The sequence below is a fragment of the Halichoerus grypus genome, chromosome 9, assembly GCF_964656455.1.
Source record: "Halichoerus grypus chromosome 9, mHalGry1.hap1.1, whole genome shotgun sequence".
NCBI classification, from domain to species: Eukaryota; Metazoa; Chordata; class Mammalia; order Carnivora; family Phocidae; genus Halichoerus; species Halichoerus grypus.
Window position 1 is genome coordinate 142,032,701 of NC_135720.1, and position 22,561 is coordinate 142,055,261.

At 48.3% G+C, this 22,561-nt stretch overlaps 3 protein-coding genes across 12 annotated transcripts; 2 read left to right on the forward strand and 1 right to left on the reverse strand.

The window, feature by feature from the left end:
• Positions 1 to 4,988: 4,988 nt before the first annotated feature.
• Positions 4,989 to 13,211, forward strand: HFE (homeostatic iron regulator). Of its 10 annotated transcripts, XM_078055773.1 has the most exons (8): positions 4,993 to 5,280; positions 6,064 to 6,149; positions 6,280 to 6,391; positions 8,172 to 8,435; positions 8,613 to 8,912; positions 9,713 to 9,945; positions 10,126 to 10,239; positions 11,154 to 13,211. In XM_078055773.1, the coding sequence occupies exons 3-8, from the start codon at positions 6,343 to 6,345 to the stop codon at positions 11,286 to 11,288; spliced, it is 1,095 nt and encodes a 364-aa protein (XP_077911899.1). In that variant the 5' UTR covers positions 4,993 to 5,280; positions 6,064 to 6,149; positions 6,280 to 6,342; the 3' UTR covers positions 11,289 to 13,211. The 10 variants fall into 10 exon arrangements, 8 of the variants coding, with proteins under 8 accessions (XP_035968202.1, XP_077911899.1, XP_077911897.1 ...); XM_036112309.2 differs by lacking the exon at positions 6,064 to 6,149 and having other exon boundaries at positions 4,989 to 5,280; XR_013441469.1 differs by lacking the exons at positions 6,064 to 6,149; positions 6,280 to 6,391 and adding an exon at positions 10,534 to 10,684 and having other exon boundaries at positions 4,992 to 5,280; positions 11,154 to 11,262.
• Positions 13,212 to 18,553: 5,342 nt separating this feature from the next.
• H1-6 (H1.6 linker histone, cluster member) lies at positions 18,554 to 22,518 on the reverse strand. The gene has a single exon (XM_036112322.2). It carries the CDS (start codon positions 22,178 to 22,180, stop codon positions 21,557 to 21,559), a length of 624 nt encoding a protein of 207 aa, XP_035968215.1. The 5' UTR covers positions 22,181 to 22,518; the 3' UTR covers positions 18,554 to 21,556.
• On the forward strand, positions 19,151 to 20,902 carry LOC144379123 (histone H4). The gene has a single exon (XM_078055778.1). It carries the CDS (start codon positions 19,157 to 19,159, stop codon positions 19,466 to 19,468), a length of 312 nt encoding a protein of 103 aa, XP_077911904.1. The 5' UTR covers positions 19,151 to 19,156; the 3' UTR covers positions 19,469 to 20,902.
• Positions 22,519 to 22,561: the final 43 nt, after the last annotated feature.

The following is a 22,561-nucleotide window of genomic DNA, read 5'->3' on the forward strand; positions in this document are numbered from 1 at the left end:
ACAGGGCTAGCATTCTGCAAATTGCATTTCCCTTTCCTTTCCTCTGCTCGGGTAATAAGCAGGACTTGGACAATTTGAAATTACTGTTCTGGGGTTAATTCTGAAATTAAAGTGTTGACAGGGTTGGTTCCTTCTGAGCAAGGCAAGAGAAAATCTGTTCCAGGTCCCTCTCCTGGCATCTAGCCTGCAGTGGATTACCCCCTGTGTCTTCACATCTTCCCTCTGTGAACTTCTCTGGGTCAAAACCAGTCCTATTGGATTAGGTCCCATCCTAATGGCCTTACCTTAGTTTGATCATTTGGAAAAAAAAACTTTGTTTTCAAATAAGGTCACATTTACAGGTACTGGGAGTTAGGACTGCAACAACCATTTTAGTGGGGGACACATTTCAACCCATAACACCTGCCCATCCACAAGGGTTTCCAGAGACGTGAGGGGCTGAGGCTGAAGCACCAGCTGAGGGGCTGAGGCCAGCCTGCAAGTGGTTGCTGGTCTCGTGGAGTGAGCTAGTATCTCAGAAGGGAGGGCCCAGGGCCCATTCTTCCTCCCACCCCTGCCCCTCAGAACCTCCTTCAATATATGTGACCAGCCATGGGACCTCTTGGCAGGAAGCAGTGGTGCGGAGCCCAGCCCTGTGTTTCTTCCTCTGCGCTATCATACTGATACCAGTTCTCGCTAAGGGGTCAGAGAGGCCTGCGCTCAGACCACGGAGGGGGCCAGCCCAGCAAGAATGGAACCTGGCAGCGCTGGGTGACTATCCCTTGGGGAGAAGAAGCCACCTACCCCTGCCACACTGAATACCGAGGCCTGAACGGGGCCACCATTAGCACGTGGAGTAAGGAGCGAGGCCATCAGCGTTGGTAGCCCTGGGTGGGTCTGGCATATTCACCGAAGCAGATGGTTGGGGCAGAGGACCCAGACTCTCACCCTGGGGAGGGGCGAAAAGAAGCCGGCAGTTAAGTCCTGTGGAACCTCAAACAGAGCCTTCATCGGACTCCGGGAACACCACTGCTCGGATGCCCATGTTAGCAAGCATTTTGGCCATGGCTGCCATTGGAGTTCTTTGGAAAAAGCTATTCTAATCAGGTAGGAAAGCTAAGAAGAAGCACAGTGGGGCTTGCTGTCAGGGTCTTCTGCACGGCCAGAGTCTGGAGCCGCAGATCAGACCGCATTTACTGTCGCCATGTCACTTCGTGGAGAGTGAGAGCTCGTCCCTGGCCGTTTGCTGTCCAGCAGGTGGGGTGGAGAAGGCCCTCAATCCTCCAGGCCCCCCTGTTTCTGCCAGAGAACGCACACAAGGGAGTGTGCGTGTGTGCTTACTCTCCGTATCCCTCTCTGCCACCACGGCCCACTCCCATTCCACCTTTACAGACTGCCTTTCTAATGAGTTAAATGGGTATTTTTGGTTGAAAATGTCCATCAGAGGGAAAATGTCCTTGTTTTGCATTGCATGTATTTTTAATTTACTAAACGAATGTCTTTGGTTTCTTACAATACCCTGTGGTGCAGTTGTCGCATTTTACTCATTTTACTCTCTCAGGGAGGGCATACCCTGTGTGTCCGCACCTTCTGGTCACACGCAGACGTGTACGTTGAAGGATACGTTTGAGAAAATCTTAACAAAGGGCGCCCGGGAACGGAATTGAAGCCCCAGTCTGCACTCCTATATCCACACAAACACTGGGCAGTATTCAACTTTGTAATTTGTTAATGCCCTAAGAGACAAAATTATATATCCCTTTTCATTACCTTTTTTACCAAGTGCTTTGGATTTTTCTCATGTAAGTTTCTTGTTCATTTTTTTTTTCACTCATTTCTTGATTTGGGGTTTCTGTCTTAGTCTTCTTGATTTAGAGGAGTTTCTTTTCTCTTCTAATTACTAACCCTTCTGTCTGTTTCCAACATCGTATAAAACTTTCCGCCATTCCGTCAGCTATTTATTAACTTAATCCACAGTATCCTTCACTGAACAAGAATCTTTAATTTTGATATATGCACTTTCAGGAACTAGATCAATGAAATAGAACCGAGAGTCCAGAAATAAATCCTCACATACACAGTCAATTGATTTTTGACAAGGGTGCCAAAATAATTCAGTAAAGAAAGAATAGTCTGTTCACAGATGGTGCTGGGACAACTGAATATCCACACTGTGAGATGATAGGAAATATATGTTGGACTCCCCCTCAGTTCCTAACACAGGGCTCCTAAAATCCTTGTAATTTCCTGGGTAATAGGAAATTGTTCTTTTGTTCTAATGAGGCAACTCTGGTGAGTTCCTGGTGGCTCTTGGATGAGGGTCACCAGAAAGACCAAGCCATGAATAGAAGCTTCGAATACTCAATGTCCCCCCCTCCCCCCGCCACCATCCTCCAGAGAGGGGAGAGGGGCTGGAAATGGAGTTAATAATTGATCATGCCTGTGTGAGAAGCCTCTATAAAATCCCAATAGAATGGGTTTGGGGGAGTTTCCAGGCTGGGGAAAGGCATCCACGCCAAGAGAGGGATGCACCCCGGCTCCAGAGGGACAGACGCCCTGTGCTCAGGACCCTCCCACATCTCTCTTTATGTATCTCTTCACCTGGCTGTTCATCTGTGTCCTTTATCATATCCTTTAATAAACAGGTAAACCTACATGTTTCCTTGAGTTCTGTGAGCCATCCGTTCTAGCCAACTAATTGAACTTGAGAAGGGGGTCACTGGAACTTCTGACCGATGACCCATTGGTCAGAAGCACAGGTGACAATGTGGCCTTGAGAATGGCATCTGAAGGGGGGGCAGTTTCATGGGGCTGGGCCCTTACCTGTGGGATCCGACACCACCTCCAAGTAGAGAGGATCAGGATTGAGTTAAATTGTAGGACACCCAGCTGATGTTGTAGAGAATTGCTTATCGTTATGGGGAACTCCAACCATTTGCTGACCAGAAGAGTCAGAAGGCAAGTGTTTTGTGTAAGGAGTAAAGGAGACACACAGGATAGAAAACACAATGCAGAAGAACTGGTTTTTTTCCCCCATACACGAAGGAAAAGCTGAGATTTTTCCTTTACACACATGAAAAAGAATGAAGTTGGACCTCAACCTCATACCATATCCAAAAATTAACTCAAAATGGATCAAAGACATAAATGTAAGAACTAAAACTACAAATACTTAGAAAAAACCATAGGTATAAATCTTTGTGACCTTGGATTTGGCAATGATCTCTTAGTTACGACACCCAAAGTACAAATAACTAAAGAAAAAAATAGATAAATTGCACTTCACCAACATTAGCAAGCATACCATCAAGCAAGTAAAAAGACAACACACTGAATCGGAAATTCCAAATCATACATCTGGTACAGGACTTTATCTAGAATACATAAAGGACATTTACAACTCAATGAGAAAAAGCAAATAACCCAGATTTTAAAATGGCAAAGGATCTGAATAGACATTTCTCCAAAGAAGGTTTGCAGATGGCCGCTAATCTGGTAAAAAAAAAAAAAAGATGTTCAATATCACCAGTCATCAGGGAAATGCAAATCCAAAGCACAATGAAGCACTACTTCTCACTGACTAGGATGACTAGCATTATAAAGATGAACCATAGGAAGTGTTGGCAAAGGTGTAGAGAAATCGGAACTGTCATTCACTGCTGATGAGAGCGCAAAATGGTGTAGCCACTTTGGAACACAGTCTGGCGGTTCCTCAAAAGGTTAATTAAACATGGAGTCATCATATGACCCAGCAATTCCACCCCTAGGTGTACACCCAAAAGAAAATAAAATATAAGTCCACACAAAAATGGGTACACAAGTGTTCAGAGCAGCATTATTCCTAATAGGCACAAAGTTGAAATAATCTAGTTTTCATCAATTGACGAATGGATATGGGGTCTAATGGAATACTGTTCGTCCATGAAAAAGAAACGTGAAAACATCATGCTAAATAAAAGAAACCAGTCGTGAGGAACCACATATTCTAGGCTTCCATGGTATAAAATGTTCAGAAGAGGTAAGTCTATTGAGACAGAAGGTGGGTTAGTGACTGCCTTGGGTGGGGTGGGAGGCATGGAGGGATTCGGAGGTGCTGTCTAAAAGGTACAAGGTTTCTTTGTGGAGAGGATGAAAAATGTTCTAAAACCAAGGTAATAGTTAGTTACATGCCTTTGTGAAAATACAAAAACTCACTGAATTTTACACCTTAAGTGGATGAATCATATGGCGCGTGAATTAAATCTCGATAATCAAGCTGTTACCAAGAAAAAGAATATTACAGTCAACCCCAATGTACTCATCAACTGTATTCAACATTTCAAATCCCCCTACAGTTAGGCCCCAATTTCCCAGTTTGATTTTTTTTCTTAGATGGCCAAAATTGGCATACATGCTAAAAAAGATATTGCTCATTGGATTTATTAGCTTTATAGATATTAAAGATATTAAAAGATATTAAAGTTTTTAGGAAAATCAGCTGTATTAAATTTATTAATATGTTTTGAAATATCTAAAGCAGTAGTTCCCAAACTTTGGGTGTGTGTGTGGGTGGGTTGTGGGGGGTGGGGGTTAAAATTCCAATCCCCACGTAGCACGGCACACCAATTAAATTAGTAGCTGACGGTAAAAGCAGGGCATCAATGGGTTTAATGATTTTCTAGGTGATTCAAGTGTTTTGTAAATTTCGTGAAATTTAATTTAACTATGTAAATTGTGAAAGATGTTTCAGTAGGTTCTAATTTATTAAACTTAGGATTTAATTATTTCTACTGTGGGAATAAAATGGAAGTTTTACACAAAAACTGTATTTTTAAGTTCAATAACAAGATCGGCAAGCTGAACTTCAGATAAACACTTTGAAAACGTATCGCTAATTTTTGAATTACTATTTAAATATCGAATGTCAGAAATTAAGCTATTCAGGTCGGACCACTGTTAAGCACACTCTCCCCCCATCAGCAACGTCCCCTTAGGCCCGGAAACCCGCAGGGACAGCTGGGTCGCTGAGTTTCACAAGCCCGTGCTCAGGCTGCCGGAGAGTTCAAGTTCAGCAGGCGCGTTTCTTTGCAGCCACTGCCCGGAAAGGCATCGCACCGGCCAGGAAGTTTGGTCCGGAATCCCCGCAGCCCGGGCAGCGACTCCAGGGTGACTTGCTGGCCATGCCCACGGCGCCGCGGCTCGGAGGCGGGTGAAGTTCCGGGACGACGCGCGGTCGCAGCGCCGAGATGGAGCCGGGAGCGCGGTGCGCGCTGCTCGCGCTGCTCCTGCTGCGGATCGTGGCCGCGCTCGGGCGGCCGCCGCGTGAGTCCGGGCCGCCGGGGGGCGAGACCGAAACCAGCTTCGCTGAGCCCCTGGGGTGGCCAAGTGCGGGGGCCCCGAGCGCAGCCTGTCCCCGACTCTCCCGGGAGGGGCTCCGCCGCCGGGTGCGGGCGGGTTTGCGGTCCCCTCGCCCGGGACCTGTGCGCCCCCCGCCCCCGCCGCAGCTCCCAGGGTGGCGCTCGGAGCCACCCGCCCCCTCCGCCGACTGTGACGCTTTTAACTACTTTTAACTCCAAATCTGTGCGTTTCTCATCCGGGCTGAGCTAGGGTCCCCGGGCCCTCGGACTCCGAGCTGGGTGCCCTCGTTCTGCTTTGGGCCATGTCGTGTTTTCTCCTGTCGTCCCCAAACAGGAAGTTCTTCTCCCCAAAGACGACGTGGGCCCGGCCGGGGTGTTGAGGCTCAGGGCTGGCGGAGGGCAGCAGGCCTCGGCCGAGCGGGGTCCCTCCCCGCCCCCCCGCACCCGGTCTCGCCGGCACGTGGGGGGCGCTGCTGGAGCGAGCGGGGGGCTGGGCTTCCCGCGCCCCTCCTCCCACCCCTTTCCAACTCGGGGTCAGGGGAGGCTCCCGAGACAGATCTGACCCCGGCCTTACTGACTCTTGGCGGCCGGTTATTCTTTTGCCTGGAAAAACTGTAGTTTTTCATGATAACGGTGATTTCTGGACTTTTGAACTGAACGGAAGAGTTCTCATTTTCAGCCGGGGAGGGGGGGGGGTTGATTTGCAACGTTAATCGTACTATACATAACTAATGGGTTTTTACTAAAGGATGCCAACGTGACGACTAACATTTAACTCAGTTTTAAATCACCTTCGTCTCTGTGATCTGGTTTGACTCCACCCAGCATTGGGAGGTAAGAACCAGTCATAGGGCGATTTTACTAGTGTTGACTGGCCCTCAGGTTATCCTTCCCCAGGTTAGAAAGAACGTGGGATCTGGTTCTCTGATGAAAAATGAAGTACCACCACTGTTCCTAATCTCAGGTGACCGTGACTCTTTGCACACCTTCTACACGGTCTGAGAACAACGCTTGGAGGGAAGGTCGTATGTGTATCCACGTTACAGAGATGACAATGAGGCATGACCTGCTCATGGGTAATTTTGTTCCCCGTTACCCTGGGCTTTTGAGGCCGAACCAGCACCCCCGTAGCTGTGATTCTTAAATGTCACACCACAGTAGAGGTTGAATCCTCAATTTGATGTGGAACAGAGATATTCGTTGTTCACGCGTAGAAAGGGAGTAACAGAGCGTGAGTTGCACTGTTCTGGACCCCAGGGAGGTAGCAGGGAGCCAAGTCCTTGCCCTCTGGCATTTTGCGTTCTCTTGGGGAGATGACAATAAACTAACAAGAGGACCCAGCGCCCCAGGTAGCGGCAGGAGCTGTGGAGACGGGTGAGGTGGGGAGGCTGGGGCAGGCTCCTCTCAGGCTGGTGGTGGAGCCGAGAGCTGAAGGAAACAGGGCTGGTGCCGGCTGGAAGCTTCCCAGACGAGCTGAGTGGACCCCGCAAGTGGAGTGGAAGCAGGGACTGCACCCTCGGGGAAACTGACCCCTGTCTGTGGTGAGGACCGTTGTGTGCATCGTAGGATGTGCTTTACTCACGGGGTGTTAGTAGCAATCCCCCGGTTATGACGGTCACAAGTGTCTCCAGACGTTGCCAAGTGTCTGCTGGGAGACACAGCTCCCCAGTTAGGAGCGTCTGGGGTGCAGCACGAGCATAGGGACCAGAGGCCGGGACTCGTCAGGGGCTCAGCCATGGGCCACAGGCCAGGCCTCCTAGGACCTCGCGGGCTGCCGTGTGGGTTCCAGCCGAGGACGGACCTGATCTGGCACAGCTTTGGGAAGGGTTGCTCTCGCTGGTCTGCAGGAGGCAGGGGTGAAGGAAGTCGCAGTCAGAGTCGGGAGCAGCCGGGAAACTGTTGCTGGGTGCCAGCCGGACGCGGCGGCCGGGCCTGGGGGCGGGCAGACGAGGAGCAGAGCAGCATCCTGGATGTATTCAAGAGGAAGTTGCCGAAGGACCCCGGTGCCGTGTGAGAGACAGAGAAAAGTCAAAGGCGACTCTGTTCTTTAAAAATTATTTTATTATTTTAAACGTTTTATTGGCCTGAGCAATGGGGTGATAGGTGATGCCATTTCTGAGATGGGGAAGGCAGAAGAAAGAGCAGCTTGGGGGAAATCAAGAGTTAGACTTAAGTTTGATTTTTCCAATTCCTCATCCAACTGGTGGTGCCCGTCGGCAGTTGGGCGTAAGAATCTGGAGTTCAGGGCCAGAGATGAAAACCAAGGAGTCGTCATCAATCCATCTAACAAGCATGTACTGAGCCCCTAGTACATGCCAGGTGCTGTTCTAGGCCTTGGGCGTTCATCAGCGGAAGGAAGGGAAACTCTCACTTGCTCTTACTGGGGCTTCTTCCGTGTTTGCTCTGAAAGTGTCTTAGTTATGGATCAGCAGATCTGCCAGCATTTCACGGCAAACATTTACACAGGAAAGGGTTTAGAGACGGCAGTCGTGGAAAAAACCCAACAGTGAATTCCTCAGCACTTGGATCCAATTTGCCCTGAGCATCAACTCCTGAGCTCGGCTGCCCCAGCGAGAGACCCTTTGGGATCTGAGAGTTTGTGGGCTGCAGGGGAGATTGCCCTAAATGTGGGAAGTAGGGCAGAGGCTGGGAGCTCCGAGGGGGGTGGTGGCAGCCCCCCAGGGGGGCGAGAGCACCCAGGCCTGTGGCGGAGCGCAGAGAGGCCCTGCAGCGCACGTGCAGCGGGGTGGGCCCAGACACAGCTGGTGCTGTGAGTTTGATCCAGCAGGGATGTGGCCCCTCCGCCCCCCCACCCCGCTTGCAGCCCACGGAGCTGTCCTCTTGCCTTCCCCCCAGGGTCCCATTCCCTGCGCTACCTCTTCATGGGCGCCTCGGTGCCGGACCTTGGGCTGCCCCTGTTTGAGGCTTTGGGCTACGTGGACGACCAGCTATTCGTGTCCTACAGTCACGAGAGTCGCCGTGCAGAGCCCCGCGCCCAGTGGGTCCGGGATGGGGCCGCCAGCCCGCTGTGGCTGCAGCTGAGTCAGAGCCTGAAAGGGTGGGATCACATGTTCATCGTCGACTTCTGGACCATCATGGACAATCACAACCATAGCAAGGGTACGTGGAGAGGGCGCTCTCCTTTCTGAGGTGGGCAGAGCGCATTCCTGTAGCTCGAAGATGGCTCTGGGTGAGCAAGCAGGGAGTCTGAGGTCCTGGGGGAGGAGGGCAGGAGTCTGAGGTCCTGGGGTCCCTGGGGATGGATGCTGAGACAGGGACTTACTCCTTTGGTTTCAGTAACGAAGCTCGGGGTGTTGTCAGAGTCCCACACCCTGCAAGTGATCCTGGGTTGCGAGGTGCAAGAGGACAACAGCACCAGGGGGTTCTGGAAGTACGGGTACGACGGGCAGAACCATCTGGAATTCTGCCCCGAGACGCTGGACTGGAGAGCAGCAGAGCCCAAGGCCCAGGCCACCAAGCTGGAGTGGGAAGTGAACAAGATTCGAGCCAAACAGAACAGGGCCTACCTCGAGAGGGACTGCCCAGAGCAGCTGCAGCGCTTGCTGGAGCTGGGGAGAGGGGCCCTGGACCGGCAAGGTATGGTGGGAGCGCCCCGTCTGCCCACAGACTCTCCGGATGCAGCGTCCGCAGGTGCCGGGGGAGGTCCCGGCTGCACTTTCCCAGGGGGCCAGGGTCACGTGACTCTCGGGGAAGGCACTGAGGTCTGAGGTCTCCACCTTATAACTGAGATGTAGGACCCAGCCCAGGGGCATGGTTTTAGGGTTTGTTTTTTTTTTTCTCCCTACATGTGGCCAAAGAAGTATCTGTGATCTTTTGATTTAACTGAGAACCCTGTGTATACTTATACCTTTTAGGAATTTCAGAGATGTCAATTATCACATGAATGCCAAGCCAAGCAATTACCAAAGGAGGCAGCCAGGCAGAGTAGCAGAATCGTTTGGAGGTTAAAGGTTACTTTCACAGAACAGAGAGAGAGTCCCTGAGGGCTTCCAATCTTCCAGGGCCCCTTCTTACAAGAATCCTTACTGGGTTGAGCCAGGTAGAATGAACCAGTAGGGCTTAGTCAATCAAATCCACATACAGGGGAATTTTGTCCGATTCCATTTACTGTATTGACAAAGGACAGAAGCCGCGAGATGCAGGTATGCATATTTATATACGGGACAGGAGCATGGGCTTGACTATCTACCATGCAGCACCCCATCACAGCTGAGTCCTGCGACATGGTTTAGGACACAGTATGGTGACTCACGCAGCGGCATCGGCCTAGGGTTAGCTTCTTCCTCCAGCCCATAGAGAAAGGGAAGTGAAAGTTCCAGTCTTCTTGGCAAGGGTAGAGAGCTCCCCTCTCCAGATCCTTCCTCCTTCCTGTCCAGTGCCTCCTTTCGTGAAGGTGACCCATCACGTGGCCTCGGCGGTGAGCACCCTGCAGTGTCAGGCTCTGAACTTCTACCCCCGGAACATCACCATGAAGTGGCTGAAGGACAGGCAGCCCCTGGATGCCAAGGACGTTGAGCTGAAAGACGTGCTGCCCAACGGGGATGGGACCTACCAGGGCTGGGTGGCGTTGGCCGTGCCCCCTGGGGAAGAACGGAGATACACCTGCCAGGTGGAGCACCCAGGCCTGGATCAGCCCCTCACTGCCTCCTGGGGTACGGATGGGAGCTGGGGGTGGTGGTGGAAGAAGTCCGTTGTGGGCAGAACCAGAGGGGTCAGCATGGCAGTGAGGGGAGGGTCTGAGCCGGGCTGGGGCCGCAGTCCCAGCTTTCATTTGCTTTTGCTGTTTTAGAACCCCCGGTGCCTGGCACCCTGCTCACTGGAGTCATCGGTGGGATCGCTGTCTGCGTCATCCTCTTTTTTATTGGAATTCTGTTCAGAATCTTCAGGAAAAGGCAGGCTTCGAGTGAGTAGGAAGAAGGAGGAAGTCTCTCAGTTCCTCTGACCCCAGGACACACTAATGCATCAGGAAGTGGGCTGAGGGAGGGCGAAGGGGATTTGGTGTCCATCTGAAAGAAGCCTGTTCCTCTTTTTCTCTTTGGGGACGCAGGTTCCGCCCCGGGAGCAGGAATGAATTGTTTTCCTAGAATGAAAGCTCCAAATTCAACAAACTTCTTTTGAGCACCCACTGTTTTGCGAGATGCTCCTTAAAGTAGTACATGGGCTTTGCAGTTGGGTTCATCACTGTTGCTATTCTCAGGACCCACAACTAGAAGGGAATGAAATCCGTAGCACGAGCAAACACGGTTAAAGGAGAGCCCCTGAGGTCCTAAGACAGACCATTCTCTGGGTGTCAAAAGAAGGAATGGCCATGACCTGCTGAGGATTGACCAAGGATTCTGGGCCTTGAGGTAGATGGCTTTAGGAAAGGTTGAGGACGAGGGGGGTCTACCAGATGGGGCAGCCATGCACATGGCAGAGCATGAGGCATAGTGGGAGGTGAGAAATGATTGTGTCTCCGCCTGTCCATCACCAGGGTGCACGCCTGCCTCCTGAGCATCTGGGGGAGGGGGGGCAGATGGAAGCCAGCCAGGCGGAGCTCTGGGGGCCTCGAGGATGCTAGCCGGGAGCCCTGGGAAGTCAGTGCAGGGACAGTATGGGGGACACGGTCTGGGCAGTTGGAGAATGAGTGTCAGGAGGTGAGATGGGAGGCAAGGAGCCAGCTAGAGAGCTGGTAAGCAACTCCAGGTGAGAGATGATGGTGCTCGGGGAAGGGGGTGGTCCCAGTTGAGGTGAATGGATGTGGGAGGTGAGGGCCAGGGACTAGGCAGCAGGGTGCTCGGGTCTGCGATGCCCCTTTTCTGTCTCTTGTCTCTGCAGGAGGAGCCTCGGGGGACTACGTCTTGGCTGAATGTAAGTGACAGCCTGCAGACCCCTCGTGGGGAGGGGACGTGGAGCCTCAAAGAGAGAGTGCCCCTGTGGCCTTCTTCATGTTCCAGGGCAGAATTGGACTGAACGACCAGGAACTGCCCCAGGAACTCTCTGCTTGTGGCCTGCCATGTTCATTTTTGAGAAGTGTCTCCCATTTTGGTTTCTGAGTTCCTGCATGCCAATGAGCCCCAGCGCCGGCCTCTGGGCAGAACCAGCTGCCTTGAATCTCAAGCTGCCTCTAGAGCCTGCCTTCATTTCTGCATCACTTCCGACTCCGTATGCCCATGTCATCTCATCTCCTATCTCTGGAATAACGCTCCTGAAATTTGGGAGACTCACGGTTCCTTTCAGCATCTGAGAAAAACGATGAACTTTCTCCCCGGGACATAACACTCTCATGCCCTTACCAGAATTTTGCACACACATCCAGGCATTTCCTAGGCCCATCCAATTTCCTTTTGATCCTCTCTCTCTCTGTTACCCAGTAATTCACCTGTCACCAAGCCCTGTGGTCTCTTCCACCAGAGGGTGAAGTGGGTCATTGTGCAGCGGTGAAGGCCGTGTACTGTACAAGCCATGGAGGTACCCTCAGAAGAGCCATTGTGGATGCCTGTGTTTATTCATGATAGTTTTCCAGAAAGTGGGCAGGAAACATCTTGAGGAGGGGTATGTTTTTCTAACTGGCAGCAAGATGTCACATAGGTTTCCCCAGAGTCACGGTTTACACGAATGCGTTCACAGTGCCTCTCTGGTATGCCAGGCTTGAAGTAACGCAGTCATTTCCTACTTGGATTCTGCTAATGAAATGATAAGGAAAGTGATCCTAAGGATGATGATGGTGATGATAAGGTGGCTGACACTTATAAAAAAAAGCACTTGCTGCCAGACTGAGTTCTGAGCACCTGCTTACATTATGATTCTTACCATAATTCTCTGATATAAGAACTATTATCCTCATGGGTTTTTTAGGTGAACAAAATGAAGTAGGGAGTATCTCACAGCCTTCCAGGGCTAGAGAGGTTTCAGCTCAGTCAGTCTGACTCTGATCCATCTCACACGCCGTGGCATTAGATGCTTTAGATGTGCCAGGAAATGGGGGGGGGGCACGGCTCTTCTGTGGCCCTAGTGTCTTCATTCTCAGCGAGCTTGACCAAAGCGAAGGGAAAATAACAGAAAATAACCTCAGCCATTTCCTTTCGAAGTCTCTGCAGAAAGAAATCCAGCGTGTGGCCGGCTTACTCTGCTGCCACCCCGGTCGGCTCTGTCTGGCGCGTCTCTCGGGCCCTGGGTCCAGACGGGGATCAGCGGAGTCCCTCAGTGGATGTGTTGGACCCCACAGTGTTTTTGTTCTGCCTGCGCCTCCAGAGTCAGAAGCCACGTGGCATTTCCCTCCAGGAACCGGAGCGACCGTCTGTCGTATTAAAGATGGTAAAACAGATGCCACCGAGCGGCCTGGGGGTACCCTGGCGTGTTCCCGGGGCTCCTGGGAGTCTGGTTCTCTTCCCCAACTGTGCACATTAAGAAAAGAAACTCATCAGGAATTACTCCATTCTGGGAAAGTAATTCATCGGACCATGTTCAAAAGAATACTGACACAGACCCCCGGATGGCCGGTGTCTCCTTTCTGTTGCTGTGTGTGTTTGGCCACAGAACTGCAACAAGGCATTCTGTCTCCCACGGCAGGTGCCTCCGAAGACCAAATAAAGCTCTATGGTTTGTTTGGTAGTTACTGAATTTGGGCAAAGAGATCTCGACAATTTTTTTTTTAACTTTTTTTTCTGGTTATGAAAGTTAGGTGGATAAAAGTACATGTAATTTGTGCTTATTGTCAAAAAGTTGAAAATGAGTTTGAATTGAATGAATTGAATTGAATGAATTGAAACTATCATTCCATTAGCTAGTGATAAACCCTATGAATGATCTGTGTATTTCCTCTCAGTATCGCTATATTAAAATATATAAAATCAACAAATACACTTAAATAAACATACAATTAATTGTGTTGTATACTGTATGATTTTTTTTTTTAGGGGGCCGAGGGGTAGAGGGAGAGAGAGAGAACCTTAAGCACACTCCACGCCCAGTGCAGAGCCCAGCGTGGGCCTCAATCTCAGTCACAACTTCAGCCAAAATTCAGAGTCAGATGCTTAACTGACTGAGCCGCCCAGGCACCACGGTATGATTTTTCTTAGGTACTTATCAATGTTATGGATTAATCAACTTAATCATTGGGTCATTTGTGGGACATTGATATGCTTCTGATTTTTTTACATTTTGTTTTATGGAATATCTTCATTAAACTCTGGTAGCTGAATTAGTTGTTTTTCCTCACTCTAGAAACATTATCATCTAAGCTGTTACGTGTTGGTTATTTTACTTCCAAACCATATTGAAAGCACACCGACAGATTCTCTCTGGATATTATTCTGTACTCAGAACAGACTGCCCAAAAGGTTCCCTTGCTCTTCCAGCTCATTAAGGATACAACTAATTAGGGAATGGTGTGTGTTATATTGGTTTTCTTTCACACAGACTGAGATTTCAAGAAACACCTGTCTTCACAGTGGGACTTTCACTAACCATTGGTGACTGTGGCCTCTTACTTTTCTTTTTATATATATATTTTTTAAGATTTTATTTATTTGAGAGAGAGAGAGTGAGAGAGAGAGAGTATATGCCAGGGGGAGAAGCAGAGGGAGAGGGAGAAACAGAGGGAGAGGGAGAAGCAGGCTCTCCGCTGACCAGGAAGCCTGGCGCAGGGCTCGATGGATCCCAGGACCCTGGGATCATGACCTGAGCCCAAGGCAGACCCTTAACCTACTGAGCCACCCATTCTTTTTATAATGGAAGTTATAAACCTCTATTTTCTTTCAGTGTTTCTTAGCTTAATTTTTCTTCCCTTGTTCATCAATACTGAAGATCAAGTACATTTGAAAAATCAAAGACCTACATTTTAAATTCTGGATCCTATTTGGCCTCTGGCAAAACCACCCACAAACAAAGCGCGGTCGTGTGGAGAAGGGTGCCACCTGGTGGCTACGGTCGGAAGTGTCACAGTGGTCATGTGACTGTCTAGCCCTGGGGCGGGTGGCGGGGGTGGTTCCTGCAGGGCTAGGGAGAGAGAGAAGAGGTGGGCGCTGGAGATTTTTGTCGAGAAAAGCCCCTGAGAACTTGAGGAAATAAGAAACGAGTCACCAGCTGGTTTGATCACAGGGCACTGTTGAGCTGCCTGAACTGAGAACGGAACAGAGGAAGACCTTTGGAAATCCTTGTAGTTCAGGTGCAGCCGTTGGTTAAGACCCGCTGGGAGGTGGAGGCAGACTTTCTTGCTGTGTCTGAGTCATATCGCCTTACAGGGCTGAGTGGGCTTGATGCACTACGAACCATTCTTCATGTCCACACACATACGCCTTCGAAAACATAACGCCTTCTCTAAAATGCTGGAAAATTCTTATAAGCTACCATTTTTAAACTATAATTTTTTTTCTAATCACACTCCAATCTAATAATGACTAGAACTCAAGAATGCATGACTTTAAACATTTAAGATTTTCACATCGATGGACGCGTATTTGGGGTTTTGATTTCTTTCTGTAGACTTTGGGTCATCTTTTTTTCGTTTCTGTTTTGGAGTCAGTGTGAAAAGGTAGAATGTCAACTCATTATTAATGATCTTGTGTGACGATTTCATTACAAAGCCTGGGTTGACTTGACATCCTGCACGCATGCCTTCCATTGCATGACTATTTTCTAAAACTATTTTTTTTCAGCTAACAATGATTATGTACTTACTAGATGCCAAGCCTTGTTCGGGATATTGTTTCTGAAGAATCCGGTGAAGTAGGAACCATGGTTATTTCATTACCCTTATTTTGTTGTATGGAAACCAAAGCACAGAGAGGTTACATAACTTGCTGAAGGTTACACAGCTAGAAAATTATTGTGCTCGATTTTTATTCTAGCTCGTCTGGCTCGGAGTCAAGCTCATAACCGCTATAAAAAACCTGTTTCTGTGTCAAGAAAACATGTAGTGTGGCATTGTGATTATCTCTTTGGGATGCTCCTGGTGGCAACACCTCTGATGTTTGCTGCAGTGAGGAGGGAATCTGTTTTAACCTTTCAGAATTTGCCTTATCCCTATAACTTTTTCATAAATATTTGGAAACATTTTCTTTGCGTGTATTTTTTTTAATTTAAGGATTTTTTTTTTCTGTTAATAAACAAATTTCTAATGAATGAATTTACATTTCTATTTATTCTCTTTCTCATTAAGGGAGAAATTTAGGTCTGAGTAACCTTGAAACACCTGTGAATCATTTTATTCACCAGAGTGGGGTAGAAACTGTTGTTGCTGTTTGTTTGTGGGTTTTTTTTTAAGTATTGTTATTTTTTACATATAAGATTCTAGCTTTTGATCCAAAGAGTCTAAAAAAGAGTTTTGGAGTCTTCTGTGTACTTGGGGTGGGACAGGGTGGGGGGGGGGTAAGTACAGTATCTCTATAAACCCCAGTGTTAAGTCTCAGTTAACCTTACTCTAGGGTTGATTAAATGCCCTGAATTTTATTTCTTAAACAGTTACCACAATGGCGTTGTCATAAAACAGGGAATAACCAACTTCGATACTGCCAAAACATCGTGACAATGTGTGCAAAGAGAGCATCTGTTTTAAATATGAAGGTAACAGTTAGTGGTCTTTCCTTTGTATATGTTTGGAATCACAGTTTCACCATTAAAACAAGTGCAAAATACTTTTTGTGCTTTGTGTATGCAATTAAGAAAGTATTCAAGGAGGGCGCCTGGGTGGCTCAGTTGGTTAAGCGACTGCCTTTGGCTCAGGTCATGATCCTGGATCCCTGGATCCCTGGATCGAGTCCCGCATCAGGCTCCCTGCTTGGCGGGGAGCCTGCTTCTCCCTCTGACCCTCCCCCCTCTCATGTGCTCTCTCTCTTTCATTCTCTCTGTCTCAAATAAATAAATAAAATCTATAAAAAATAAAAAATAAAGAAAGAAAGTATTCAAGGAAATCTGAAAATCAATTTAATTACAGACATTTATATAAAAATTTTGAAACAAATAAATGTATAAGGAAGGATATTGTTAGAAATTCTTTGTCCAGAGAACTTTTTTTTAGTAGGTCAAAATACATTAAGAATGTTTATGGGAGCAAACCCACACAAAGACAGCGGGCTGAGGAAGTGGGCAGGACAAAACTTTCAGTAGAATGTTTGGACTGAAAAGAAGAAGTAGAACATTTTCTAGAACAGGAAGGAGAGGAAGTAAGGAAACTAGGGAAAAACCCAGTATATATTATAGACCACAGATAAGCCAATGGGAATGAAAATTGAATTTAGGGAAAGTGAATAAGACAATGGGTATTCATACCAGGGTAAAGGTTAGGTGGCTGGAAAAGAGAAATGCACTGAAGCCTTAAACTGCAGTAGGAACTGTCAGCCAGTGGCTGGAAGAGCTGTCTGCCCCAGACCAGGAGGGATGTCCCCAAATGCCTGGAGATAACTAATGTTATAAAGCCCTGGAAAACTATGTTGGGTCAGGTTGAACGTATACCTTTCTTCAGCTGTAATATAGGTCGAAAGCATTTCTACCCTAGGATTTTGTCTCACTAAAGAACAATTACACACTTAAAAGTGACGATATATAGTGGTAGTTCTCAACCCTGGGCAAGTATCAGAATTGTTTGTTGACTATATATATACAGTTGACTATATATAATTATATTTATATATAGTATACACACCAGTCCTCAGCTCTGATACTTTGATCGAGTTAATCTGCTGCAGAGGGTGGTTGTAGGCATCTCATGTTTTTATAAAACCTTTGATTAACCTCATGGTGTTATTCGTTCAAATGTGTGATGTCACCTATTAGCCACAACTTGTTTGTAGGGTTTTTAGGTGAAGGGCTTTCCTCACATGTTGAATGTTCGAAAGGGAACAAGAAGTTTTAATTTGCAATTGTTTGGGTTTTTTGTTTCCAATTTGTTCTCTGAAGCCAGTTTCTCTCTGAGGATGGGGGGGCGGGGGGTGAAAAGAAAGCCAGCAATACAGGTTCCAGAGTGAGTCACGCCCCTCTCCCGAGCCTCATGACCAAGTAGGACCTGCACTCTTCCCCGAGTGGAAGGATCTATTTTTAATATACATCTATATGTGTATATGTTTTAAATATTTCTGTTCTGACATTCATGATTTTTGAGTCAATGTCATTGAGAAAAATTGATAAAAGAGGACATTAGGAGAAGGGGATAGAAAAAAGGACTAAGATGTCAAAATAAAAGTGAAGTTTTATTAATGATCGAATGGGCGAAATAAAATTGGGGGGAAGCTGGCCTAGATCTCTTCTTGAAATGCAGAGGGCACCTGCTGGGATGTGCATAAAGGGGGGCTCACACCATGGATTTTTGCATGAAATTACCATATTATATACACGCTATTTTTATTTATTTCCATGAATTAAAAAGCACGTTGAGATTTCAGTTTTACTTATAACCTCAGACTCTACACTTTTTCTCTGTAGTGTTTGACATTTCTTCCTAGCTAAGTCCCCCTTATAAAGTATGTGTTTGTGGTGGGGGTGAGGGGAGTAAAAGTCAGGAACATAAAAACCCTCAATTTGGGGCAGAAGAATGTAACTACTTAATAATTCCAGAAGTGTTACAAATCATACACCATTCAGAGCTTTTCTACTCTCTCCTGGAACTCTTCTCTTTTCACCTGAGAAAGTATGAGGTTTTATATATGTGTGATCGCTCTCAGGCCATAGTCTTATTTTAAGTATCCACAACAGGCATTTATTTATTAAATAAATAAGGAAGGATATTGTTAGAAATTCTCTGTCCAAAGAACTTTTTGGAGAGAGGGGGTGCCAGTAAGTCTGATCACGGAAATTTTCAAAAGCTGCAGCAGGAGGCTAAGGAGAAATTTTTTATTTGAGAAGGCCCTCTCCCAACCACATTCAGATCCAATTCTGCTCTATTCTGCTTTTTTTTTTTTTTTTCCCTTAATGGGATTAGCCTTGTTTAAAACACCAATAATCTCATCAAAAGCCCTCCAGGGGAGGGCCCTGTAGGCTTTGTTATGACCTTAATCAAGTATTAGCCCTGCCCTACAATTAATCCCCCACTCAACAAAACATTTGTTCTTGTCTCTAAACCTGGAGAAGGTTGAAAAGGCATCAGTTAAGGAGGAAAGGGGAGTTTATTAGGAACTGCAGGCAGATCAGACAGGCCCAGCAGGCTGGGAAGAGGGTCCAGGGGCAACTGATTGTCCAAGCTTAGCTTTAGGTTCCCTAACTCTCGCACAGATATTGTAGAAACAGGAATCACTCAACAAATGTTCGAAAGGGAACAAGAAGTTTTAATTTGCAATTGTTCGGGTTTTTTGTTTCCAAACATAGGGCCAGAGCTTTTAGATGGCCAGGCTTACACTTTGTCCAGCACAAAGAAGGCCTTCTAAATGCGTCAGTTTAATAGGAATACTAAAGAAGCCGGAGGGAAAGTCCCTTGACCTATAAATCCACCGTCCTTCACATTATTTCCTCTACATTCCCCTCAAGGAATCATTACATAATTTATTAGTTATTAAGTGGAAATAAAAAGAAACGAGTGGTTCTCTTTGGTCAGCGGCTTTACCTGGTTTAAAAAAAAAAAAACCACATTCCATTTGCAAACGCGCCCTGAGAAAACAGCTCAGGACAAAAGAGAAACAAGCTTTTCAATCGAGTGAGAGCCGTACCTCCCCCTCCAGCCCGCCGACGAAGAGCGAGGTTTCACTGGCCAATCAAAACATCCAAATGTTAATGAGGCCTCCTTGCCCCACCCCCTTACCGACCTAATTTGGAAAGAACACCAGGGCACGGTGTTCTCAATCAGGTCCGCAGAAATGCTATTTAAAGGGCTGCGCGAAGACGACTCAGTCACTTCCACCAGCACCACCACCATGTCTGGCCGCGGCAAGGGCGGGAAGGGCCTGGGCAAGGGCGGCGCCAAGCGCCACCGCAAGGTGCTGCGCGACAACATCCAGGGCATCACCAAGCCCGCCATCCGGCGGCTGGCCCGGCGCGGCGGCGTCAAGCGCATCTCCGGCCTCATCTACGAGGAGACCCGCGGGGTGCTCAAGGTGTTCCTGGAGAACGTGATCCGGGACGCCGTCACCTACACGGAGCACGCCAAGCGCAAGACGGTCACGGCCATGGACGTGGTCTACGCGCTCAAGCGCCAGGGCCGCACCCTCTACGGCTTCGGGGGCTGAGCGCCCGGACCCCGCGTACTTCCAAACACAAAGGCCCTTTTCAGGGCCGCCCACAAAGTCGTTGAAAGGGCTGTGGTGCTTGGTAGAAGGGAGGGCGGGTGGTGTGAGACGCTGGCAGCAGTAAGCGTAGGACCCCGGAAGAGTCGGTTCAGAACCGCTTAGGCAGTGACGTAGTCTAGATCAGGAGATCTCTGTACCCGTATGAATTTTTCTATTTTTTTAAAAACGCTAGAGTGGTGGCAATGAAATGACTTTAGGACAGAAATGCGTATTCTGAATGCCACCGAAAGCATCCCGACGAAGGTTCTTCGGGGAAGCGCGGCGCCGGAAGCGCCCACGACACGACGCTCTCGGGCCCCAGCAGCCGGGGCTATGCAAATGATGGTCCTTCGGGGACAAGCTCTGATTGGGTGATACTCGGCGTGGTGCCGGAAAAAAATGCGGAGGGCGGGATTTCAGCACCATTTTCCTGTTGGCTAAGAGGCTTGATAGCTGTCCCCGGAACTGGCGGAAGAACCTTGGTGGGTTAACTTTGTTTTTAACCCGATGTCTGCCAGGCGCTAAGGAGGCGCGAGGAACAAAGGCGCACAGGATCGCGGGGCCGGTTCTAGGCGGATTCGAGCAGTGCCGGGGACCTGCCTGCTGCCAGGCGGGGGTCTGGGGTCGGTCCGCCGGAGGGGCTCACGGTCTTCCCCGCCAGTGAAGTGCATTCCTGCGCTACCGTTCCGACCTGAAAGGGAAGCTGGCCGCCATGTCCAAGCAAGACACGGGCTGTGGCTGACTATACAACTTTAAACTTTTATGTTTATTCGTTTTCCATTATATAAAAAAATTGTCAGAGGCCCAGTTACGTAAGTGAGTTTAGAAAGGCTAGGCCCTAGTGAGTTATCCGTAATACAAGCTTGTACATGAAAGAATGCGTTACATAGATTTGCATTGGGCTTTGTTCAAGGTTGCTCCAAATACCAAGGCCCAAAATAAGATTAACTGTATGAATTTAATATTTATAATAATCTTTAAGAATGCTAAATCCCAAATTAAGTGAAAGCTTTAAAACTAATTTTGCTTAAAATGAGAATCCGTGGAGACTCGGATTTCACGTGCCTTTTAACCTTTTAGAATTTCCTAAGTCGTTTTTGTGATGTAGTTCAGTTTGGATCCTAAAAACTTTGTAGCCCCAATATCTCCATGAAGGTTTAGTATTTTTCAGCCTGTGGATCACAATCTGGACAAGCCTATCCACTCTCTTCATAAAATACATAGAATTACAATTGTATTAGACTACTTGTATTTTCAAACCAATTTTTTAAATGTGACAATACAGTATTTTGGAAATGAAGATAAACGGTATTTCAATATTCTTTCAACTGTAAGCTGAAGATACTTGATTTTTCTGTTTATTAAATGTTAAACTCAGGGCGCCTGGGTGGCTCAGTTGGTTAAGTATCTGACTCTTGCTTTGGGCTCAGGTCATGACCTGAGGGTCTTGGGATGGAGCCCCCAGCTCAGCTCCCCGCTCAGCAGGGAGCCTGTTTCTCCCTCTGCCCCTCCCCATGCTGGTGCTTGGTCTCTCAAATAAATCTTTAAAAAATAAATGGAAAACTCCAAAGATTTAAAATCCCAATCCAACTTCTGTTACAATTCCTATATATTGACCCACAGAAAGCTGTACAATGAGTTCTGAAACCCTAGTGACGGCACCATGTAACAGGGTCAACTGGAATGTAAGCACTTGCAAAGTCATCTAGGATTGTGCGGAGCTTATCTCCACTTCTCCCTCGACCAACACGTAGTCTTTCCAGACAAGTATGGCGGGGACACAAGGCCGTGTGCTCTACTGGAACTCTAGTGTGCAACCTGCTTTTAGATGAGGCACCAGGATTTTCCAATAATGAAACCTTAAGGTGCTGTAGACCGGCACCGTATCTGGCGAGACCCTCAGGATCTCTTGCAGTAGGATTTACTTAATAGACCACTACTGTTTACCCATTTATAAGCTTCTAAAAGTTTTCAGTGTCAAGCCATTTTTGAAGTACTTGGGGTGGCTCTTAAAAGAGCCTTTGGGTTGAGAATAGAGCTTCTTTCAGCTCACTTCTTGGACGCCACTTTCCTCGGGTTCGTTTTCTGCTGGCTCAACTTCGGCTTCCCTGCTCGGGCCTTCCCCGGGCTCTTCCGTGCTTGCTTGCCCTTGGCTCCCGTCGCCTTCCTGCCGCTCCTGGCCACTTTCTGCGCTGCCGGCGCCCTGGGCTTCTTGGCTTTCTTGCTGGTCTTGGCACCTTTTGGGGACTTCGAGTCTCTGGCTAAGACCAGCTTCTTCGCCTTAGCAGAAAACGGCCTCTTGACCTTGCTCTTGGTGGGCTCAGGAAGAGCCTTCTTGTTGAGCTTGAAGGAGCCCGAGGCGCCGGTGCCCTTGGTCTGCACCAGGGTGCCCTTGCTCACCAGGCTCTTGAGGCCCAGCTTGATGCGGCTGTTGTTCTTCTCCACGTCGTAGCCGGCGGCCGCGAGCGCCTTCTTGAGCGCGGCCAGGGACATCCCTGCTCGCTCCTGGGACACGGAGAGAGCCTCCGTGATCAGCTTGGACACGGGCAGGCTCGGGGCCTTGCGACTAGCGCCTGGCAGGCCCACCGGCTTCTTCCCTCTCTTCTTAGCAGGAGAGTTCTCCATAGAGACCAAGACCGTGTCAGCTGCGGCCGCCGGAGCCGTCTCAGACATCCCACGAAGACAAGCGGGGTCGACCACCGAAAAGCGTCAAATGCGCTGGGCCTCATGGCCTTATATAGGGCAGGGCGCGCTGTGATTGGTGCATCCCCCGGGCGCCGCCCCGCCCCCCGGGGGAGGAGCATTTGTGTTTGTTTTACCCCCAAAAGTGGGATCCCACACAAATCCTCCGAGCGGAATCGCCCACGCTTCTCTGCTGGGTAATCCGTGGAGACTCGGATTTCACGTGCCTTTTAACCTTTTCATGAAAAATGACCCCGAATGCCCAAACTATAAGAGAAAGCTCTCGATTTTCAGCAAAACTCAAGGAGAAGAAGAAAACTTCCTCTTTTCTTTGTATATTTAAAAGTAATTTTGAGCGAGAGGCTTACCTCA